The sequence below is a fragment of the Miniopterus schreibersii genome (assembly GCF_964146895.1).
Source record: "Miniopterus schreibersii genome assembly, chromosome: 2".
NCBI lineage: Eukaryota > Metazoa > Chordata > Mammalia > Chiroptera > Miniopteridae > Miniopterus > Miniopterus schreibersii.
The window spans coordinates 75,485,384-75,501,300 of NC_138102.1; the positions used below are offsets into that span (position 1 = coordinate 75,485,384).

The following is a 15,917-nucleotide window of genomic DNA, read 5'->3' on the forward strand; positions in this document are numbered from 1 at the left end:
AGGCCACATAGCCAAGACTAGTAGTCATAACAGATTGACCAAATACACAGAAACAAACCCAAACAGGGAGCCACAATGGGGAGCCAAAGAAAGAAGCCCCAAATGAAAGAACAAGAGAATTCTTCAGAAGAAGAGATAAATGAAATGGAGATAAGCAATTTATCAGATACAGAGTTCAGAGTAATAATTATAAAAATGCTCAACAGCATGAAAAAAAGGCAGAAAAGCTATGAAAAACAACCATTCAGAAATGAAGAATGACATAGCAGAAATAAAGAATAAAATGGAAGGAATAAACAGCAAATTAGAAGAATCCAAGGACAGGATCAGCAAATTAAAAGACACTGTAGAAAAAAATCGTTCAATCAGGGAACCAAAAAGAGAAAAACAATAAATAGGAGGACAGTTTAAGGGACCTGTGGGACAACATGAAATGTAACAATATCCACACTGTAAAAGTACCAGGAGGTTTGAAGAAATAATGGCAGAAAACTTCCCTACCCTGCTGAAGGAAAATGTCACACAAATTCAGGAAGCACAGAGTCCCAAGCAAGAAGAACCCAGAGACCCATGCCCAGAATCATCATAATTAAAATACCAAAAATTCAAAACAGAGAATCTTAAAGGCAGCAAGAGAAAAGCAATTTGTTATCTGCAAAGGAGCTGTCATAAGGGTGTCTGCTGACTTCTCATCAGAAGCTCGAAAGCCAGAAGGGAATGGCGTGAAGTATTCAAGGTAATGAAAAGGATTTGAAACCAAGAATACTCTATCCAGCAAGGCTATCATTCAAAATAGATGGTGAAATAAAGAGCTTCTCAGACAAAAAAAGGCTAAAGGAGTTTACCACCCCCAAACCAGCGTTGCAAGAAATGTTAAAGGGACAGCTGTAATAATAAAAACAAATCTATGGAGAGAAACATAGGCATAAAGAAATAAAATGGCAATAGATGAGTACCTAGCAATAATAACCTTAAATGTAAATGGATTAAATGATACAATCAAAAGACATAGGGTAGCTGAATGGATAAGAAAACATGACTCACATATATGTTGTCTACCAGAGACCTGCCTTAAAACAATAGACTCACACAGGATGAAAGTGAAAGAATGGAAAAATATTTTCCATGCAAATGGAAATGAATATAAAAGGGTAGCAATAATTATATCTGACAAAATAGACTTCAAAATGAAGACCATAGTAAGAGACAAGAAAGGTCATTACATAATACTAAAGGGATCAATCCAACAAGAGGATATAATCCTGATAAGCAAATATGCACCCAGTATAGGAGCCCCTAAATTTATAAAAAAAACTTCTAGAGGACTTTAAGGGAGAGATCGACGGTAATACAGTCATAGTTGGGGACTTCAACTACCTACTGAATTTGCTGGATAGATCTTCCAGGCAAAAAATCAACAAGGAAACAGTAACCCTAAATCACACACTAGATCAGATGGATTTAATTGACATTTACAGAACATTTCACTCCAAAGCTGCAGAATATACATTCTTCTCAAGTGCACATGGGACATTCTCAAAGATGGACTATATTTTAGGAAAGAAAATAGCTCTCTACAAGTTCAAGTAGATTGAATCATATCAAGCATCTTCTTAGATCACAATGGCATAAAACTAGAAATAAACTACAATAAAAACACTCAAGGAGGCAGAGAAGATGGTGGCACTCTGACAAGAAGCAGAGTGCCCTTGCTCCTAGCCACAGACTCAATTTACCACTAAAATACTGCATAAACAGCTTGGAAAAACAAGAGAAATATAGCTGAGTGGACACATTCAAGTAAGGAGCACTGAAGAAACATCATAGAGTCTGCTAAGGGGGAGTGGGGCATAGAAAGGGTCAGTTCCCCCTGAAGCCAGTGCTGGGCTCTGAGGCCCAGGGGTTAGAGGCTACAAAGCTCCCTCCCCTTGGGAGTGTGCACTGGCATCCAAAAGCTGGGATCTCAAACCCAGAGCAGAGGAGAAGAGAAGGAAGCCCATGTAGGGTGGGCAGAGGGAGCCAGGGGAATAATGTACCTGTGAGGAGGGGACCATGCCTTCCCAGTGAAACAACTCATCTAATGGCGGCAGCTGGGACAGCAGTCTTTCACCCCGTGTGCTGATCATAGTAAAGGCTGTCCCACAGTGTGTGGCTTCCAAATAGAAGGTGGCCAGAGGGCTGCACTGAGCAGCCACCTTCATGGACCCTCTACTTTCCTGTAAGGCATTGTGTAGAACCCGGAAAGCATTTGAACTGTGTGGCAGAGTGAAGGGGAAGAGAACCCTCCTGCTTCATAGAGGGACCAGAGCCACCAGCTGGGAAGATCGGGTCCCCAGCTGCCAGAGCTGCCGGTGGGGTGAATTGGAGATTTTTGACCCACTCTTAGTGGAGCCAGGATAGTGCACAAGGAGCTGCCCCAGTTTTACTGAGATCAGCTGTGCAGCAGACCTGCATGAGTTTGACTTTGTGACCCCTCCTTCTTGGTTTTGAGGCATGAGGACACCAGGACTTGCAAGGCGGATTCTCTTCCTGTTTGTTGCTTTGTGCATTTTTGAGTTTTTGATTGCTGAACGGGCTTCCACCTTCCTGGCTTGCTCATTCAGGAGACAGACCAGCAAAAGCTGGGATTTGATCCTGCATTGTGGAGACTTTGAAATGGGTGCCCTGTGAGATCAGCAAACTAGGTCTGGGAAAGGAGGGGGCAGAGCACCCCTACCTCTCTCCCGCAGTCTAGGACCACCCCCCCCCAACAGGAAAGGGGCTGGTTCAGCTCACTGAAGACCCAGATATCCCCCGCAGGGCACAGTCCTGAGGGGGAAGGGAGAACAGCTCACAGGCCAATACAAGAATAAGACTCTCAGGGAGTATTTGGGAACTGGAGGAAAAGCTTAAAACACCTTCTGGGGGCTAGGCAGGAAAAGTGGTCACTGGAATGTTTTTTTAATCAAACCCACTGAGCCCAGGCCTCTGAAACTGCCCATACAGAAAAGGCAACAGACTGAAGTCAATCTGAAACTGCAGCAGGCCAGTGCATGGGGAACTAGAATTGGAGGATAGGGTAGAGACTGAAGAACTGGCTTTGAAGCAGAGACTAACTTCCCCACAGTGAGTGCCTGACAGTGAAACCTCTGTGTAAGGGGAACAATATCCTGAGTTACACTAGCCGACCTTTACTCTAAATACTTTTCAGAAGACTATGGAGTAAGACCAGGCAACCACAGTGGGGAGGCAAAATAGCTGACAAGTGGATATGGTCCACAGAGAGCCTCAGATCAGCCAACTACCTAAGGACACCAGAGCCAAACCTAGACAGCTCCTGACATTGGCTGATACAAAAGTACTTTCCCAAGAGAACTGAAATTAGCATACAGAACAGTGAGCCTCAGACAATATAAGCTGCCTAGAAGGAACTCACCTGATTGACTTTCTTTTTTCTAAAAAAAAATTAAAAATTTCCTTTTAAAATTTTTTGTTTTTAACTTTTTAATTAACTTTTTAAAATTTGTTTTGCTTTGCTTGTTCTTTTGTTTTGTTTTTGTTCTTTTATCAAGATTTTCTTGATATTCTCTGCTTAATTGCTGAAATATTATCATTATAACCAATAAGTTTACTGCTTTTCTCTATTGTTTCCCCATATCTCTTATTGGACTCCTTCCCTGCCCTTGCTTTATCTCTTTCTATTCTGGTCCCACTGGCATAATTTTCTTTTCTTCTTGTTTTCTCCCCTTTTATTTTCTGTCTTCCTGTCTTTTTGTTTGTTTGTTTGTTTCTGTTTGTCCCTTTATTTTGTTTTTATTTTTTATTTTTCAACTATTTTCCTGTTGCTACTCTCTACTCTTAATTTTTTGCCTGCCCCTCTTTCAGAATCTTTTTTCTGCCCTTTTTATCTACCGCCGGTAGTTTCTCTATTTTTTATTGTTATTTTTAATTTTTTTTTTTTTTACTATTAGCAATAATATCCTTTCCTCTCTCTATTTTTTGTTTGTTTCTTTTTTTTTTTTGCTTTAGTATTTGTGTTCTTGCTTCGCTTTCCCAATTCTACTTTCTCTTGGGATGTTTTCATTGTGATTATCAGGATATATGATAAGATACTGCTTGTTTCCTGGCAGTTTCATTGTGTTTTGTTTTGCCTTGCCAGCACCTGTACAACAGATCACAGGACGTGATTGGGGCTTAGCCAACCTGAGAGGAGAGTCCTCCCAAGAATGGCTCACCAACAATGTAGACCCAATCACAACAGGAGAGCCCAAAATACCTAAAAAAGGGACACACCTAGAGCACATAGCTCAGAAGTATAAGGACAACACACCTCTGGGTCCCACTGAACATACAGTACAAATCCCACCCCACAAGACTGGGAGACAGCAAATATATCTAATATACAGACACAAGCACTAAGAGTCACTAAAATGGGGAGACAAAGAAACAACCCCCAAAACTAAGAAAAGGAAAAATCGCCAGAAAAAGACCTTGATGAGAGGTAGTTAAGCACGTTATCAGAAATACAGTACAGAGTAATGGTGATAAAGATGCTCAAGGAAATTAATGAAATAAGACACTTAATGGAAAGGTCTAGGAACTTAGTGAAAACATGAAAAAAGGGCTATATGTCATAAATCAGAAAGAGGCAGAAATGAAGAATACTATATCTGATATCAAGAATACTCAGGAAGGAATTAAAAGCAGGCTCAATGAAGCAGAGGATAGAATATGTGACTTAGAAGATAAGGTAGAAACAACCACTCAGTCAGAGCAGCAACACGAAAAAATTTAAAAAGCATGAGGACAGTCTAAGGGAGCTTTGGGACAACATGAAGCAGAACAACATATACATCATAGCAGTCCCAGAGGGGGAGGAAAGTGAACAAAGGATAGTGAACTTGGTGGAGGAAATAATGACAGAAAACTTCCATAAACTGGTGAAGGAGGAAGCCACACAAGTTCAGGAAGCACAGAGTGCTCCGGAGAAGAAGAACCCAAAAAGACCCACTCCAAGATACATCATAATTAAAATGGGAAATGTTAAGAGCAAAGAGAGACTATTAAGAGAGAAACAAGCAGTGACCTACAAGGGAACCCCCATATGGCTGACAGCAGATTTCTAGACGAAAACTCTTCAGGCCAGAAGGGAGTGTCATGAAGTTCTCAAAGTAATGAAAAGCAAGAACATGCAACCAGATTGCTTTATCCAGCAAGGCTATCATTTAAAATTGAAGGTGAAATAAAGAGCTTCCCAGACATAAGAAGCCTAAAGGACTTCAGTTCCACGAAACCAGCATTGCAAGAAATGCTAAAAGGACTGCTCTAAGTAGAAGAAGGAATAGTGAGAGAAAAGCACATCCACATAAAGGGGGGAAATGGCATTAAATAAGTATATATCAATAGTAACCTTAAATGTAAACGGAATAAATGGTCCAAACAAAAGACATAGGGTAGCTGAATGGATAAGAAAGCAGGACCCATATATATATTGTCTACAAGAGACCCACCTGAGAGCAAAAGATTCACACAGGCTGAAAGTGAAGGGATGGAAAAAATAATCCATGCAAATGGAAACGAAAAAAAAACCTGGAGTAGCAATGCTTATTTCTGACAAAATAGACCTCAAAATAAAGACCATAACAAGAGACAAAGATGGTCACTACATAATACTAAAGGGATCAATTCAACAGGAGGAAATAACCCTTATAAATATATATGTACACAATATATGAGCACCTAAATATATAAAAAATTTCTTGGTGGACTTTAAGGGGAAGATTGACAGCAACACAGTCATAGTGGGAGAGTTTAACACCCCACTGTCATCATTGGACAGATCATGAAGAAAAGAAATCAACAGGAAAACAGAACTTAAGTGACACACTTGATCTAATGGATTTAATTGACATTTACAGAACATTTCATCCCAAAGCAGCAGAATACACATTCTCAAGTGCACATGGAACATTCTCAAAACTAGACCACATGTTATGACACAAAACAAGTCTCTACAAATACAAGAAGACTGAAATCATATCAAACATCTTCTCAGATTACAATGGCATGAAATTAGAAATCAACCACTATAAGAAAATTTAAAAATATTCAAACACATGTAGGGTAAATAGCATGTTATTAAACAATGAATGGGTTACCAATGAGATCAAGGAAGAAATCAAACACTTCCTTGAAAAAAACAAAAATGGACAGACAATCCAAAATCTATGGAACACAGGGAAAGCATCCTGGGACAAAAGTTCATAGCAGTACAGGCATACTTCAGGAAACAAGAATAAGCTCTAGTAAAACATCTAACACAACAACTGAAAGAATTAGAAAGAGAACAGTAAGAAAAGCCCCAAGGAAGTAGAGGGAAGGAAATAATAAATATCAGAGCATAAATTAATGACAGAGAGAGTAAAAAAAACAATGTAAAAAGTCAATGAAACCAAGAGCTGGTTCTTTGAAAAGATAAATAAAATAGATAAACCTTTAGCAGACAAACCAAGAAACAGAGAGGACACAAATAAAATCAGAAATGAAAGAGGTGATATAGCAACTAACTCAACAGAAACACAAAAGCTTGTAAGAAAATACTATGAGCAACTATATGCCAACAAACTGGATAATCTGGGTGAAATGGACAAATTCCTAGAAACATACAATCTTCCAAGGCTGAATCAGGAAGAGGCAGAAAACCTGAATAGGCTGATAACAACTAATGAAATTGAAGCAGTAATGAAAAAACTCCCAGCAAACAAAAGTCCTGGACCAGATGGATTTACAGGTGAGTTTTACCAAACATTCAAAAAGAATTAACTCCTTTTCTCCTCAGACTATTCCAGAAAATTCAAGAGGAGGGAAAACTCCCAAGGTCTTTTTTATGAGGCCAGCATTATCCTAATCCCCAAACCAGATAAAGACACTACTAAGAAAGAATATTACAGGCCAGTATACCTGATGAACATAGATGCTACTGTCCTCAACAAAATACTAGCAAACTGGATCCAGCAATACATTAAAAAGATCATACACCATGATCAAGTGGTATTTATTCCAGGGATGTAAGTCTGGTATATAATATTCACGAATCAATTAAAACAAAATGAAGGACAAAAATCATGACCATATCAATAGATGCAGAAAGAGCATTTGACCAAATCCAACACCCATTTTTGATAAAAACTTAGCAAATTGGTAATATAGGGAACATACCTCAATGTAATAAAGGCTGTATATGACAAACCTAATACCAACATCATACTCAGTGGTCAAAAACTAAAACCATTTTCCTTAAAAACAGGAATAAGACAGGGATGTCCGCTTTCACCACTCTTATTCAACATAGTTCTGTAAGTCCTTTGCCACAGCCATTAGACAGGAAGAAAACATAAAAGGCATCCAAATTTGAAAGGAGGAAGTAAAACTGTCATTATTTGCAGATGACATGATATTGTACATAAAACCCCTAAAGACTCCACTAAAGTACTACTTGATTTGATAAATGAATTTGTCAAGGTAGCTGGATATAAAATCAACATCCAGAAATCAATGACATTCTTATACACCAACAATGAACTTTCAGAGAGAGAAAATAAAAAAACAATAACATTCACCATTGCAACTAAAAAAATAAGATATCTAGGAATAAACTTAACCAAGGATGTAAAAGACCTGTGCTCAGAAAATTACAAGACACTGACAAAATACATAGTGGAAGATATAAACAAGTGGAATAATATACTATGGTCATTAGTTGGAAGAATTACTAACAGCATATTTCACAGAACTAGAACAAATATTTCAAAACTTTATATGGAACCAAGAAAGACCCCTAATAGCCATAGCCATCTTGAGAAAGTAGAAAGGATTGGGAGGGGTCACTTTACCAGATATTAAACTGTACTACAAAGCCATTGTAATCAAAACAGCCTGGTATTGGTACAATAACAGACATAGATCAGTGGAACAGAACAGAGACCCCAGAAATAGGCCCAAGCCATTGTGGTAAGTTAATATTTGACAAAGGAGGCAAGAGCATACAGTGGAGTGAAGGCAGTCTCTTCAGTAAATGGTGCTGGGGAAATTGGACAGGTACATGCAAAAATACGAATCTAGATCACCAACTTACTCCATACACAAGAATAAATTCAAAATGGATAAAAGACTTAAATGTAAGTTGCAAAACCATAAAAATCCTGGAAGAAAACATGCATTAAAATCACAGACATCTCATGTAGTGGAATTTTCACTGATACATCTCCTAGGTCAAGAGAAACAAAAGAAAAAATAAACAAGTGGTACTACATCAAACTAAGAAGCTTCTGCACAGTAAAAGAAATCAGCCTCAAAATACAAAGGAACCCCCAGGTATGGCGAACATATTTGTCAAGGATGCATCTGATAAGGGGCTAATTTCCAAAGTGTACAGAGAACTGATACAACTCAACAAGAGGAAGATCAACAGTACAATTAAAAAATGGGCAAAGGACCTGAATAGACACTTCTCCAAAGAGGACATACATATGTCTAAGAAACACGGAAAAATGCTCAATGTCACTAATCATCAGAGAGATGCAAATTAAAACCACAATGAGGTATCACTTCATACCTGTCTGAATGGCTATCAGCAATCAACAAATGCCATGTAATGGGGAAGATATAGAGAAATGGGAACCCTGGTACGCTGCTGGTGGGAATGCACACTGGTACAGCCACTATGGGAAACAGTATGGAGTTTCCTCAAAAAATAAAAAATGAAATTGCCATTTGACCCAGTGGTCCCACACTAGGAATATATATCCTAAGAAATCCAAAATACCAATCAGAAAGAATATATGCACCCCTATGTTCATAGCAGCACTATTTAAATAGCTAAGATCTAGAAACAGCCCAAGTGCCCATCAGTGGATGAGTGGATAAAAAAGCTGTTGTACATTTACACCATGGAATACTATGCAGCTGTAGAAAAGAAGAATCTTACCCTTTGAGACAACATGGAGGGTCCTGGAGACTATTACGCTAAGCGAAACAAGCTAGTCACAGAGAGACAAATATCACATGATCTCACTTATATGTGGCATCTAATGGACAAAATAAACTGACAGAATTGTTCCAGCATCATGGAAACATGGAAAAGACTGACGAATCTCAGAGGGAAAGGGAGTAGGCAAGAAGAGATTAATCAAAGAACTTACATGCACATAAGCATAACCCATGGACACAGATACTAGTGCCATGAAATCCTGGGGAGGGGATAAGAGCAGGGAGGAAGAGTTCAATGGGCGAAAAAAGGGGGGCATCTGTAATACTTTCAACAATAAAGATAAATTCAAAACATAAAATAAGATTAAAAAATTTTTAAATGACAATGAGATATCTATCACCTCACACTTGCCAGAATGGCTATCATTAACAGATCTACAAAAGACAAGTGCTGGCGAGGATGTGGGGAAAAAGGAACCCTAGTACACTGCTGGCGGGAATGCAGACTGGTACAGCTGCTGTGGAAGACATGGAGTTTCCTCAGAAAATAAAAAATGGAACTGCCATTTGACCCAGTGATCCCACTTCTAAAAATATATCCTAAGAAACCTGAAACATCAGTCAGAAAGAATATATGCACCTCTATGTTCATAGCAGCACTATTTACAATAGCTAAGATCTGGAAACAGCCCAAGTGTCCATCAGTAGATGAGTGAATAAAAAAGCTGTCATACATTTACACCATGGAATACTATTCAGCTGTAGAAAAGAAGGATCTCTTACCCTTTGAGACAGCATGGGGAGACCTGGAGAGTATTATGTTAATCAAAATAAGCCAGTCAGAGAAAGACAAATATCACATGATCTCACTTATATGTGGAATCTAATGAACAAAATAGATCCATAGACATGGAAGCATGCAACAGAGTGAAGAATCTCCAGTGGGGGTCTGGGAAGTGATTAACCAAAGAACTTTTATGCATATATGTATAACCCATGGACAGATAATAGTGTGAGGAAGGCCTGGGAATGGAGTGGGAGCAGGGTGGAGGTGGTAAATGAGGAGGGAGGGAGTAAAAAGGGGACATCCGTAATACTTTCAACAATAAAGATATTTTTTAAGAAAATGTAAATCAACTTGGCCTAAAATGTACTAATAAAAAATACATTGATGAGTATGCTTCCCATTTATGAGGAACAATTTTTTTCAAAAGTCTTTAGTGGTCAAGTTTTCTGGCTTTATATCTGTGTGCTGAACAGAAAATCTCTCAAACTAAAATAATTTCATTGCAGCCATTTCCAACAGTACAGCTAGTTCAGTTTAATAAAATGAGCTCCAGCAAGGTAAGATCTTTTGATAAGGCCTCACTAGTTCTTTTCCAAAGTTACAATAAAAACAACAACAAAAAACTTGCTGGAAGTATTCATAAGTAGATACTAACATATAGTTTGTACTTGAGGAACATAAAACTATAAAAAATTTTGAGATGGGAAGGGAAAGGGTTCACAAATTCAAGGTAAATTTAAAGCTTATTTTAAAAGCTAATATAGGCCTGGCCGGGCGTGGCTCAGTGGTTGAGGGTCGACCTAGGATCCAGGTGATCGGGGTTCGATTCCCAGTCAGGGCACATGCCCGGGTTGCGGGCTCGATCCCCCTTCAGGGGCGTGCAGGAGGCAGCCGTTCAATGACTCTCATCATTGATGTTTCTATGTCTCTCTCTCCTCCTTTCCTCTCTCTGAAATAAAAAAAAGATATATTAAAAAAATAAATAAAATAAAAGCCAATTAGATAGAACTTTCCTATTTTAGATATGTTTTGGATATAAATGTTATTAAACAAAAGATTTTTGTATTCCTTTTAAGTGTTGTTATAGATTAGAGATGGTTGGTTAACTCAGAAATGGAATTCTATAATATTTATTCCTTTTTTCAGACATTTTATAAAATATTCTCCATAGTGTCAAACATTTATACTCATAACTGAAATTGAAACTTGACTATTTTAGTTAATATAGCTTTGGTCTCATCTTTAAAGTGATTTTAAATGTGTCCTATTGGGGATAACTGTAGAGTAAAATCCCTTTGAAAGGGAGTAGGGAAACATGGATACCCTCTTCTCAGTCCAAGTTCCCCTCATATTGTAACAATCATTCCAGAACCCAAGGATCAGATTTACTTTCCTAATTTCAGAGTCTTATGCTGTGAAAACAGCAGAGACTATTTTGTGCCCTCATAGAACTGAGTTTTACCTTAGTGTGTTATATCAGATATTAATATTGTTATATTAGCTTTTTTGACTAGTATCTGTATAAGTTAGGACACTTTAGGTTTAGAGTAACAACTCTGAAGAACCCCAGCCAGTCCCCAGCCTCCATGACTTAAAAGCAGAGTTAACCCAGTCTACTACCTATGAGTGGGATACTGCTGAGATTATTGTTCTGGCTTTGAATTCTCTCTTTCCTTCTAATACCTGAAATTCTAATTTCCTTCTAATACCTAATTCTAATTTCCTTCTAATTCCTTCCATTCTTTTGAGCTTGACTATATATTTAAAAAATTTTTAAAATTATAGGTAATATATTTGTTGGAATTAATCTAGTCTGCCATTGTGCTAAAAATTGTTTTTAAGAAAGAAGTTGAGAATTATCCTTATTTTAGTCAGTATTTTAATTATTTTAAAAATCAAAACTATCGCTTTTTTAGTTCTGCCTTTTACCACCTGTGGTCTTTCAGAAAGTCACATGAACTTTCTGGTCTTCACTTATTCATGTGTAAAATCATAGTTTTCCAAATTTTTTTTATGACCATCTAGAAGCTTAATACTAAATAGTCCTAAACTATATGCTATAAGAAAAAAAGTCAAATCAACTTGATTCTTGCCCTTTACTAGGTCAAAATGTATTCACTAAGACAGATTAATGATATATAAATGCTTAATTGATTAAGAAAACCTAGATTTAGAACATTTCTGGTATAAAGTCAACATTAAACATTCTAAAAAATTGGGGGAACCTAATGAAAATGTGCTTTTGTTTAAACTGTTCAGGTAAAGACCTAAACAAATTTTCATTTTATTAATAAATGAAGTATATAATCCATGATATGGTCATTAGCTATTTTAACTAATAAATTATTATCTTTTATCTTCATGCAGGTGAAGAAAACTGGTCTTGTGGTGGTGAAAAACATGAAAATTGTTGATCTTCACTGTTCAAGTGAAGAGTTACATGCTGGAAAAATTGCTCTTATAAAACATGGGTCAAGGCTGAAAAACTGTGATCTTTATTTTTCCAGAAAACCATGTTCTGCTTGTTTGAAAATGATCGTAAATGGTAAGTGCAGATAAGACTTTGTTGGAGATTATTAACATTTATCTGAGAATAGTCAGTGGAAACAAATTGCATAAATACCACAGAGGTAATTTAGAAATATATATAATCCATCTGAAGACAGTTTGATATACTATACTAAGAGTCAGAAAGCTTGGATTCTGGTCTCAGCTCTGTCACTAACCTGTTAGATGATGTTTTATGTATTAGTAGACTAATATTAGCTGCTATGACAAAACATTAAAATTTCAGTGGTTTAATATACTAGGGATTTATAGCCCCTGTAGAGTAGTACCCCTTTATCCATGGGGGATATGTTCCAAGACCCCTGGTGGATGCCTCAAACTATAGTACAGAACCCTATATATGTGGTTTTATTCCTATGCAATACATACTTTTTCACCTAAAGGAAGCACTTTACCGCTTCTCTTTGGTATATCTGAAGTGCCAGCATCACTACTCTTGTGTTTTGGGGCCATTATTAAGTTAAAATAAGTTCCTTGAACACAAGCACTGTGATCAATACCATGATTCTGCAACAGTCGATCTGATAACCTAGACAGCTACAAAGTGACTAGTGGGCAGGCAAACTTATGAATTGTTTTTTTTCTGGAATTTTCTATTTAATATTTGTGGACCGTGGTTGACCATGGGTAAATGAAACCACACAAAGCAAAATTTCAGATAAGGGGGGACTACTGTAATGTCCCAAATGCAGATGTTGCTGAACAGTAGACAGCTTGTTCCAGTGGTTGATTCCTGGACCTAGGCATCTTCTGTGGTACTGCTGCTGTCATCCCCAAGGGCCTTGAGTCCTCTGCATTCAGACTGAGAAAGAAAATGGAGAAGGCATATCTGCTCTTAAAAATTCTGGCCCAGAAGTCACATACATCATTTCTGTTCATATTCACTGTGGAAACTGTAGTTCCTGGCCGGCAGCTGCCTCCCAATCACTACTCTACATTTTGGAAGGAGGAACACAAATTATTAATGTATAGCTTTCCATCTCTGTCTTATCAGGCTACTCACTAAATCTCTTTGTGCTTATGATTCTTTTTTTCACCCAGGTAAGTATGCAGACCATTCTTCTGTTTAAAAAATATTTTATCTTTTACATAGGTACTGTGATATTGTGATTTATAATATCAGTAATAGGTTTGGTCTTCATCCCATTCCTAGCACAGAGCAACTAAAATCCTGTGGAATTTCCTGAGTGGTAAGAGTGACAAAGGTGTGTTTTGTTGTTCATAACAAGCCTCTTTCAAGCTGAGTTTCTGTTAATGATGTGATTTTTAGAAAGCCCCTGTGGATAGGGCTTGGTTGCCTGGGGAACCAACCAGGTGATTGGAGGGCTGGAACTTTCAGCCTCTTCTCCTAGAGCTCTGGGAAGGAGAGAGGGGCTGGAGTTTGAGTTCAGTTATCAAAGGTCAGTGATTTAATCAAACATGCATATGTAAAGAAGCCTCCTTCTGAGACCTTCTGGGGGAAAAAAAGGCTGGTATAGTCCCAAATCTTTGTCCTCAATGCAGCATCTAGTACCAAATGAATGATACCTGCTGAAGTGGTAAGAGAAGAAATAGTGACCCCTGCAGGTTGTCATGTGATGAAAGGCTAGGGCGTAAACTGTATCTTGGTGGGTAGATACAGAGGTAGAGGAGGGGAAACACATCCCTGGCCAGGGACACAGCCTTTGTGGGGTCATTAAGTTGTGAGATGCAAGGTTCTGGGGGGTCAGTATTTCAAATGAAGAATTTTTCTTGGAAAGAATGTGGCAGATGGATTATAATAATAGGCTGGGGGTTAGTGGTGAACTTTGGAAAGCTGTATGGCCCTTGGGCTTTATCTTACAGGACAGAGTTCCTAAACTTGTTTTGAGAAAACTTTTTATTTACATCAAAGTCTTAAGAGTAAAGGTCTGTGGTGAAGGCAGTGCCCTTGAGCTACAAGTGGCTAAAGTTTCCTGACCTGCGACAAGTATTTCAAGCAGATAGGGTATCTATGATAGCCGTCAGATTCTGTAGTCTTTCCCCTGCAGCTGTGAGTACAGAAGATAGGTAAGATGGTGGTAGCATGTTTTCTTTTCCCAATTAACTGGGCAGGTTGGATATTTACTTTATCACTTGTGTTAACTGACTTATAAATCCTATTATAGATAATGTTGAGCCAGCCACTGAAGGTTTTTGAGCAGGAGTAACATGATTAAAATTATTATTTTTATTTTTTGTTATTGAATTGGAACATGAAAAGATAAGAGATTAAGAGCATGATTAATAGACTATTGCATTAGGCAGGGTATAAAATAGGATTCAGAGTATTACATTGATATTGAAAGGAAGACTGTGAAAGAACCAAAACATTTTTTGACTGATTTCTTCTAGAGTCAGGAGAGAAGAATGAATGAAAGACTGTTGTGTTTTGTGCTGAGTTGACTATGCTGCAAGCACTCTTAATAGCCTCAGAGCCAAAAATTAGAAAAGTTGGGAAGTGCCAGTTACTGCTTGTACTGCTTGATGTCTTTAAGACATTTAAACCTGCCAGGAGAGATAATGAAGTATGGAAAATCAGAAAGAACCTATAATAGAAATGCTTTTATGTTAGTATTAGACTCATATATAAATAAAATTGCTGTATTAGATTAGGTTTATATATTATATCTTGGGAAGTGGCTTCGTTTAACTCCATGCTATTGCCAAATTACTTTAGTTACAATTATTGTTACATCAGCTACATAGCAAACATTTCCAAAGCATAGTGGTTCTCAAAGTGTGGTCTGTGGACTCCTGATGTCCCACAACGTCAAAAACATTTTCATAATACTACTACATTTATACTAATAGTACCAAAACAGTGGTAAGTAAAACTACTGTTGCCTAGTAAGAATCAAGGCAGTAGTAGTATTGTACTCTTCATGGCCACATACTTGGAGTTAAAAAAGGTTTCATGTAAGAAAGTCTTTGATGAAACAGTAAAAATTGCCCAGCCAGTGTGGCTCAGTGGTTGAGAGTTGACTATGATCCAGGAGACTGAGGTTTGATTCCTGGTCAGGGCACATGCCTGGCTTGACTTCCAGTGGGGGATGTGCAGGAGGCAGCCAGTCAGTGACTCTCATCATTGATGTTTCTATCTCGCTCTCTGAAATCAATAAAGATATATTTTAAAAAAAAAAACAGTAAAAATTAATTTTATTAAATCCCAACCCGTGAATACACATTTTTATAATATTCTATGTGAGAAAATAGGAGGTAGACAATAAAGCACTTTTGCTACAAACCTAAGTATGAAGTTTGCCTTAAGGAAAACCACCTATGCAAATGTTTGAGTTATGAACTAAGTTTCCACTTTTTTCATGGAACACCATGATCTGACAAGCAATAATTATTTACGCTTGGCTATTGGCAGACATTATATCAAAAATGAATTAAGAAAACAACTGACAGTATTTGTTGCCAATGATAAAATTTGAGTCTTCAAGTGAAAATGAAAATTTTGAAAAACTTGACATCATGAGCTTACAGCTTACCAGCACTTAAAGACTCTTCTGGATGAGATTGGTGGTGATATTAATGAATAGAATTTTTTTTAAGTAATAGAATTTAACATAAGTACAAAAAATTGTTATGA

At 37.6% G+C, this 15,917-nt stretch overlaps 1 protein-coding gene across 7 annotated transcripts in view; it reads left to right on the forward strand.

Annotated features, from left to right (window-relative positions):
- CDADC1 (cytidine and dCMP deaminase domain containing 1) overlaps positions 1 to 15,917 on the forward strand; it is an 84,561-nt gene that overhangs the window by 13,592 nt on the left and 55,052 nt on the right. For all 7 annotated transcript variants that reach the window (XR_013998136.1, XR_013998137.1, XM_081128062.1 and 4 more), the window contains exon 4: positions 12,122 to 12,299. Coding sequence is in view for 5 of the 7 variants with exons in the window: in XM_081128062.1 (XP_080984188.1) it covers positions 12,122 to 12,299 (178 nt within the window). In the remaining 2 variants the exon portion in view is untranslated. The remainder of the gene's footprint in view (positions 1 to 12,121; positions 12,300 to 15,917) is intronic.